At 41.5% G+C, this 9,302-nt stretch overlaps 1 protein-coding gene across 1 annotated transcript in view; it reads right to left on the bottom strand.

Moving 5' to 3' along the window:
• LOC119901377 (KICSTOR complex protein SZT2-like) overlaps nt 1-8,158 on the bottom strand; it is a 29,778-nt gene extending 21,620 nt beyond the window's left edge. The window contains exons 1-4 of the mRNA XM_038717005.1: nt 8,101-8,158; nt 6,442-6,560; nt 6,048-6,212; nt 5,163-5,247 (exon numbers count right to left, since the gene is read on the bottom strand). Coding sequence (XP_038572933.1) covers nt 5,163-5,247; nt 6,048-6,212; nt 6,442-6,560; nt 8,101-8,158 — 427 coding nt within the window. The remainder of the gene's footprint in view (nt 1-5,162; nt 5,248-6,047; nt 6,213-6,441; nt 6,561-8,100) is intronic.
• Between the last annotated feature and the right edge of the window lie 1,144 nt (nt 8,159-9,302).

The following is a 9,302-nucleotide window of genomic DNA, read 5'->3' on the forward strand; positions in this document are numbered from 1 at the left end:
AACATGACAGCTCCCTAAAAGTGAAGCAGCGCCTGTCTTTATTTCTGTACCCTGGGAGGAAAAGGAGACGCGTCGTTGGGCTCTTCCACCAGGTTAAGTGTGTTGCTAACATTACTTTGCAGGCTAGATCATAATTAGCTATTCAGCTGCAGCACACTGAACTTGAAAACTTAACTTCAAATGTCAACATCAGTGAGCTTAGATGCTTAATGATGTGGCTGCTATTCCTCAACACTACTGCCAAATGTCTATCTTAAGCTTGTAAGCTGCACTGCATGTGTGTTCACGTCGTCTCTCTCAGCTGTCAATCAACATCGTCTCTCTCAGCTGTCAATCAAACAAGGACACAGACACGTCCACTCAGAGGCTTAGAGAGAGTAAAGGAGCATTTCTGATTTATCTCCAAAGACAATCTTTTCATGGTTTTTAACTGAAGAGATGACTAGCTGTGGTTTTATCTGTATTTAAAGCTTGCTGCTGTAACTGAGAATTATAGTTCGTATGTAGCCTAACCCTACAACCGCTACACTGGAAGACATCGCCCCATCTTCTCATCAAGGTTCATTCACTTCTTTGATCTTATTGGAGCTCTTCCTCCACACCAGTTTGGAGAGAGATGAAAACGTCTCGTTATAACACACAAGCACACAGTATAAGTAGAAGTATTATCATCAGTCTATATCTACTCCAAGTCTGTTGGGATTCAGCAGACATATTTAACTGTACAGTGCTGCTAGGAGTCAATAGAAACCACTTCATTAATTCGCTGGCAGGAAACACCGTTGAGAGTCTGGGCCACTGCACTGCTTGACACTGACAGAGTTATCTCACATACGGGGCAGGGAGCAGGTAACATCATATAATGTAGGCCCATTGTTCTGCGGATGCTAAAACTAATGAGATGGAGCCAGAGCCTCTTCACAGAGCAATCAAAAAGTAGTTATACAGCAAGTGGTATAAGTACAGGAGCAAGGAACAAACTCTTAATGTCATCCTAGATGTTTACAGCCATTTTAAAAAGAGCCTGAAGGTGAGAATCTCCAGAGAGCTCCAGTACACTCTGACCACAGAGAGCTAGCTGGTTGTGAAACAAACACTGAAAACCATCTAATATTCAATGGGGCTGTCACGGTTCTGAAACAGTGACTGAAATCGCGACACAAAACTCCATGGTATCGTGTCGCGGATCCAAGAGACAGAACAGCGACACACCTGCTCCCTGAACTGAGGTCTCATTAGACAGTGCAACTGCAGCGGCGGCAGCCGGTGGGGGCAGTAGCGGAGTAGGCCTATATCGTATTTGTATCGACAGTAGATTATTCTAGGTCATTTTCTACCTTAGTTTAGTGTTTATTAGGAATGCAAGGCATTGCGGTTCCTAGGCCCAGCAGGGCTGGGAACCCCATTGGAATCGTAGACGTAGATGTATAAAGAAGATGGTTGAACACCATATTGGAGGACTGAAAGTGAAGATCCTTTTATCTGGATACTCGGCATTGGCCTTAAAACACGCTTTAAAGCGCTTTAAAATATTGAAACAGATGTTTTGAAATTTCTTAAAACACTGATCACTCATCACAAAAAACAGGGACGGATTCATGATATACCAGCAGCACCCACACAAGCCATGCCACACCTAATACTGAACAGTATTACAATAACTTTAGTAAAACTGAACAAGGGGAAGGTGTTGCTCTCAGGAGGAGGCTAGAAGTAGCACATACTGGCACAGCCGGCATCCTGTGCAGTGGAAATCCGCATCTTTCCATTGAACAGGCTCTTTCACACAACTAGGAGAAACTAGTTTAAATGAATGTATTAATATTTATATTATTATGACATTAGATAAAAAGTTAAATTTCACTATATGCATTGTCATTTTATGTAATAGTATACCATATAGTTCACCACTAGTAGGCTATAATATTAATTCCAGCTGGACAAAACAGCAGTTTCATTAATTCGTTCATTAAATCCTTGCGCAAGAACAATTGCTGCTCCAGCTGCTGTATCTCTGTCTTTGTTTTGTAAGGAACTGCTCACAGCGACCCGCCCGCCCGGATTTCTCCCGGTTCTCCGGTAGCTGGCCTTTTTTCTGCCAGAGTTTCGCTTTTCTTCGCATCCTGCCCGCTACTCGGGGCGGGGGTGTTTTCAACGATTAGCGGCGCGGTACACTGCTGCTGGGGGGGGGGGGGGACTATGGTAGGTTGTAAATACTCGCACATTGTGCTGGTAATTCATTTTCCGGTTCGCACGTATCGATTTTTAGGGGCATATGCGAGCAAAATGGTCGCACCGTAGAGCACTGCACTTCACACTAGGTGGCGCTATAAGCAAGGTAAACACGTTTGGGCTCTTACAACTGCTTGCAGTTCGAGTTCACTAAACTGATCCGTGATTCAGTTTTCAAGTGCGCCTCCTGTGGACAGAAACCGAAACTAACGTTACTGATTGACATCTGCAGTGGTGCGTTCACAGTCGCTCCATAATGTAAAATTTCTATCATCTATCATGTCCGCTTAATGTTATATCAAATAACATCTTTCTCTCTCTGCAAAATGCTAAAGTTGGTTGCCAAATATGCTAATACACCTGGCCGGCCTGCCTAAGTATATGTAGAAATCACTGTATTTAAAGGAAGTGCAAGCTATAGGCCTATATTTTGTAAATATTACACCTTAGACCAATTTTTTCGTGTGTCACTTGACTATTTTGGTCCAGTCATGATTGAGTGATCATGCCTGCAACTTCGACTACATTAATTAAGCCAAGATGGAATAAAATAATAATAATAATAATACCCCCCCTTTACGAGCCAAGTGTTAAGTTAAAATGGCATTGCAAGGTAGCATATTATACACATATCAGTAATTATAAATGAGGGTTTTAATTCTGTAATCATTTACAACCATAATTAGTATTCCTTTGGTGGGAGCTGTTGAAGGTTAATAATGAGTTATTTATTCACTTTTCATTGAACAGGGAAAGCTTTCAGTCACAGAGCTAACTACAGCAGCAGCCCTCCCCTTTAACTGACTTCAAATGCCACTAGACGACACAAGCAAATTGATAAATGACATAATGAACAAGGCAGCTGAGATGCTTTCCTGCAAACAGGCAGGCAGGCAGGCAATCTAAATGCAAACACATGCCCGACAACTGTGAGTGGAACAAAAAAGGTATAAAATATTAACTGCTAGAGAAATGTGTGAAGGTTAGAAGCCTACAGTAAGCATGACGTCTGGTGAACAGGGAGGAGAAGGACAAAGAAAAAGCATCCTCAGTAAAATTATTGTGCTGATGCTCATCAAAGAAATTAGCATGGTGTGGATAGTGAAGAGAAGAAGAGTGTAGCAGTTTTATTATGCTAGACAGGCAGAGGAAAACCTTTTCTGAATGTAATGTGTAGTCTAAATAGGAAAAGAAACTGTCAGCATGTCTTGTGATTACATTCTGCCTTCAAATCAGCAGCTCAACAATAGGAGAGAGGAGCCAATGAAAAACTCTACAACAAAGCCAGAACCTGAGGTTATGGCACATTTTTCAATAAATGATTTGCTCCTACTAAACAAGGCGAACCTGATCTCTGTTGTGAATTGATGAAGTATCAGTTCAGAAAAGGTTTAGGATAAAAGAAACACTAGAGAAAAGAAAGAGAAAGTATCCAGGTATCTGTTGAGTATTAATGTTTTAAACACCTGCCTCGTGTGACCCATTTCCCGTCCTGATTAATAGTTTCACACATGAATACTTCAAGCCCTTTTCTATTGCGGGAACCTAACAAAACATAACTCCATCGTCCCGAGTTCTGATTCTGACTGAATCAGAAGCAAGTTCCAGGTACTTTCAGGGGTTGTCGTCAGTTCTGCTGATCGTGATTGGTCAAAAAGATGTGTTGTCACAACAAGAAGCACAACAACAGAACCGCCAATCCTCTACTGTATCTGTATCAACATGGGCAACTAATACATGTCCACTCCTCATTAGCGATTGCTGAGAGGGGCCCATTCAGAAGGAGCAGGAGTCAGTCATTTAGAAAGAAGACTACATCTCAGTGTCTGGCAGAAATGAGCATACAACAGCCAAACGCTGCAGGGAAGGAAAATGTTCAACAGATGAAAAACGATGAAATGGTTCAACATGCTTTTGGGCTTAGGACAACTTGTGTCGAAGTCACCCACTTTAGAGCCGCCTGATACAGACAAGAATTAGTCAAGGTACAGTAGTGTCGATGCGGGGAGTGAATGTGGTCAAACTGCAGCATTTCTGGAGAATTGACACGTTTCAACTCTGACTGGCGTATCTTGAGAGTTGACCTCTGTTTGCCCTTTAGGGTTGAGTTTGGATTCACGTCAAGGTGAGGGGAAACACTTAAAGGGGAAGTAGACTTTGACATAACAGTGGTCCCAGCAGTACCCTGGATTCTCTTTGGTGTCCATCCCTACGTCCTTCAATAATAATTTTCCTTTCAAACAGCATATAAACAACATAGCTGGCACTACTTCTGCCTTTTCGACGGCATACATCCAAAATGTCACAGTCTGCTGACCAAAAACAGCAGAAACTAGTAATTGGAAATAACAGTGTGCAGCTTGTTAGGGTCAGATCCTTAGTTCCTGCAGTGGAAAAGGATGTTTCCACATGTACAAAACAATCAAAACAATGACAACATGGACTGATGCTGCAACTGACATCGTTATAATCAGTATTGACTGTTTCATTTGCTAATAAACTGATCAAACTACAAAAAATTACAAGATCTTGTAAGAAATTACAAGGAGCATTTACATTTAAAACAGAAAAATAAGTAGCCAATACTCATAACCAGTAAGTGTTTGGGCTTCATTATAGAGAAATTAATTGATTATCAAAATAGCTGACTAACTGATTAATCCTTTCAGCACTAACATGGACAAAGAACCTTCGACCAGTGTTTCTTATCTTCAGGAAAAGCAGGTACGGCAAAGGGAGTTGGGGTTGTCACCTAATAATCAGGGTGATCATATTCTCAGGGCACCACAGTAACAGAAGATTGAGTCACTGTGGTGATGTCTGTATTTGTAAAAAAATAAATAAAAATTAAACACACACACACACACACACACACACACACACACACACACACAGAGAGGGCTGGTAGCACTGATGGCACGCTGGGATACCTTTGCCTCCCGTCCCCTGGCCTCCAGGTTTATTGTAGAGGTAGAGATCACCGTCAGCCAAGTCGCTGCTCATATGGAAGTAGTGCTGCAGACAGAACAGGGGAGCAAATCAGCCCCTGGAAGCTCAAAACACTCCAGTCAGCATTTATTTCATACATCATCACAATGAGACTTGTCAAAATGATTTTAGTCTCTGCCACAGTTTTGCAGAGCTGGAAGCCTGTATATCCTGTATTTATTCATTTTGAATCCAGATCACTTTAAACAGAGCTGTTTGTAGTGCACTTGTATGTGTCAAACTGTCATCTTTCAGTGCAGGGAGGCATTTTTGATTTGCAGGCAGCAATGACTTATTTTTTTACAAGTCAACAAATCATTCAAAGTAGTTGGAGGACTTTGAAAAGTCAGATTGACTGTTTATTTTGGTTTTTTATTACCCAGACCTTTACACTTCTGCAAAGACACCGAGCAACAGTCTCTGGGATTATTTGGATTTGAGCTATCACAAATCCTCTTGTGATGAGTGATTAGATAGCTGGAGAACAAATATGCTACAGAATTTGAACGTCTTTCTTTTCCTTCACAAAAATCTTGGAACCCACAAAATAGTGTACAGCAGTGTCTAATGCCGTGGCAGGGCAGGCACACTGGGTAGGTGGGTGGGTTTTTCAGAGACTGTGAGAACTCGAGCTTATGGTTTAACATAGTAGTTCTCTAAGGTCGACCAGCTTCTTCTGGCCTTTGTCTGCACCTCAAAGGAAGTTTGATATCCAGGATTATTTTAAAATTATTTTCTTTTCCAGAAAGGAACATTATCATACCACATCCACATTACACTCAGCACCTTATGTTCCATGTTCTGACCATAGCGGGTCAGAACTGTACCTTGAAGTGGTGTGCTGTGTTGCTGTCGGTGTACTTGGGTATATGCAGGAAGATGAGGAGGTTCTGCCTGAGGTAGTGAGCCACAGCGGGCAGCCAGGGAAGACAGTACTGGGGGAGTCTGAAGTTCATTACCTCGGTGGCTGGAGATCCTGATGGCTGGATGAACTGACAAGACAACATTTGGTGAAAGCTTTTGTGTAAAGCAATTTTCAATGGTGTGAGTGCAGAGTGTTTTCTGTTTGCCCCTGTGGGAATAAAACCCATAATTATGGAAGTGTAAGCAATTTACTCACTGAACTAAACAGGTCCATGTACACAGAACTGCAGACCAGCCACATATACACAGAAACAAACACTGCAAACATTTGGCTTCTATAAAAAAGGAGTCATTTACTTCCACATCAGCTGGGGTCAGCTTGCAGTTCCTGACAAGCATGACAGTGATGATGTCCAAGGTGGTCTCATCCAGGCGCTTGCGCAGCACCTTGACCAGCTCGTCTGTGATCTCTGGGCCTGAACAAAAATTGAAAAGACATTTCTGTATTATCCTCATGTTGGAAATACACAAATGTTCCGGCTATTGCATTTCAAATGTGATTGAAGTCTGGTGATTAAAGGTCTTGGTATGCTTCACAGTGTTTGTTGAATTTTCTAAAAGCATCTGAAACACCTTTGCTCAATGGCAGAATCAGAAACAGACAATCCAACAGTCCACTGCCCACTTCATAAAGCTCCTGGCCAGATGTGCCAAGGAGTGCAATGATGTTTTGTGTGGAATCTGGTCACATTTAACAGCTCTGGAAAAAAGCTAGTAAGTACATCTTGAGTTAAGATTTGTTTATCAAACTCTTGACTTTGAATTCTAAGGTCAAGAATGAACTTTCAAACTAATCTTTGTGAAGCTTTTCATCAGAATGTAGACGTTCCATGCCATTTGCCCATTACCTTCAAATCCATTTTGTAGAACAGATGCAGAAAAAGGAAGCGAGCAGTAAAGATGTTCTCTCTGAAATGTCTTTTCACTTTTTAAAATACTTTTAAAAAGGGTTTCAACACAGCTGTCCAGTGATGCTGCATGTAAAGACAGTGAGTTCAAAGCACAGCAAAGGGAGGGAACACACCATGATATTAATGAGTCGTGCTTCTGAGAAACCACTGATGTAATCCCAGCCTGGCTACAACAGGGACACAGTGCCATCAAGGCGGAACAGGAGGAACAGCAGCCTGCTCCAGTACATCCATACACAGGAGGTACTCAAACTCTTTTTACGATCCCACATTTGATTGTTAAATTGGCTGAGGTCCACATCAATGGCAGCAGAGCACAGCAAGAAAAAACAGGTAATAAATTGTCCTATCTATTTGTAGTCCTAACATGAAACTTTGATCTATTTCACTGCGCCTGTTCTATCTACCACATGAAATCCCCCAAATATTTATGACAGTGTTTTATATTCATCCTAGAGCCAACATGGTAGATGCAACATCCACTATCGTTACATTTGTGCATCGTTTGCAAGCAATAAGGTAGAGGGTGAACTTAAGAATGGTAGGTCTCGCTGTGCCTGGAGAGGAATCAAATCTATGGTCGGGAATATGAAAAAGAACAAGTAAAAAGCAGTGTTTAACACGGATAAGCATAACTCCATTCTGGCAGAGGAGTTAAATCAGTTTTTCACGATATTTGACTCCCACAATTAGTGATGAACTGGCTGAATGAGTGGCTTCAGAAAGCAGTCAGATTCAAATTGATGAAAGGGATGTCTGGAGAACTCTTGAACAGACATATGAGAGGAAAAGTCAGGGTCCTGACTGCATCAGTGGCTTACTACTTAAACACTGTGCTATGTTTTTGAGCAGAATTTTAACTTATTTTCTAGTTCTCCTTATCGCAGAATAAAGTTCCCATGTTATGGAAAGAATCCATGGTAGTCCCAGTAGCCAAGGTTTCATCACTATCACCCCGTGGCGCTCACCTCATCAGTCATGAAAGGTTTTTAACGAATTGTGAAAAGGAATTTACTGGCCATGACACAGAGTGTAACTGACCCACTCCAGGCGGAGGATGCCACAGCAACACTGCTGGATTTTGCGTTTAAGTCCAGGTTCATAATAAAGTTTACAGATGACGCAAACTCAGTGTCTCAAAGACTAAAGAGATGCTGATCGACTTCCGCTGAAACCCTCCCTGTCATGGCACAGATCTTTATAAATGGCCATTATAGGTACTTGGGCACCCTCCTGGAAGATAAATTGACTTTTGATGCAAACACTGAATCCATCTGTAAAAAGGATACTGTAATACATTAGTTATGGATACATAGTGCTCTATATCTCATGGTAGATTTACTGTAAGTTGATAACACCTATTGTATGTTATATGTTCTTATGTCTTCTATTTATTATTTGGTTATGATGTGTACCAACTACTGTTGCAAACCAAACTGCCCGTTGGGGACAATAAAGGCAACCAAACCAAAATAAAAATAGTCAAATCCTTAATATAACAAAACTGAAACATTCAACAGCCCATCGCAAAACTACACACATTCAGTTAGAGTGCACGGTGGCTTCACTTGGTGGGAGACTATTCCTCTGGAATCAGTGCACAAAATGTGTGATTGGCATACAGAGCTGATGTGGTCAGGTCTGGACCAGATCCAAGCATTTGCCCGGACTTTAAGGATCCCAGTTTAATTCCAATCCATAAGCACATTTCAACAGTTTCAGCTCAGTCAGTCAGGAAGCATGAGGCTCCACTAAGCATAATATGCGTGTAACAGAGTTAGAAATAATCTCTTGTGAATTTCTACAAAACTGATATGCTTGTGTTACATTATGTAGTTTTGGAGCCACCTGGTGGGTTAATAGCGCAACTGCATACACGGGGTTCTTTCTCACGTATCTCACGTGCCTCTAGCAAAGGAAACACTTCCAAGCTAGAGGTGGGTGCACGCGAGCAATGTTGTGATCAAGCATGTGATTCAATGTTTAATGTTTTAAAATTGGTTTCATGACTATCAGTAACATGCATTGTTATGCACTGTAAGCTACTAGCATGTAATATAAAAGTAACTGACACGTACATGCAGAAATATTAACTTTATTCATAAGTAGCACTTTCGGTCGTACGTTGAGCTAACGTTAGCTGCTTAGCCATACACCTGCTTGCTAGCTCCCGACTGTGATGTTTTTAGTAGTTATTTTGGATAATAATTGTTCTGTTCCTGTTCATACAGATCTGATGGTTGCAGT

Source organism: Micropterus salmoides, unplaced genomic scaffold (assembly GCF_014851395.1).
Source record: "Micropterus salmoides isolate LMB-PRFRI ecotype aquatic unplaced genomic scaffold, ASM1485139v1 Ms_hic_scaffold_13, whole genome shotgun sequence".
NCBI classification, from domain to species: Eukaryota; Metazoa; Chordata; class Actinopteri; order Centrarchiformes; family Centrarchidae; genus Micropterus; species Micropterus salmoides.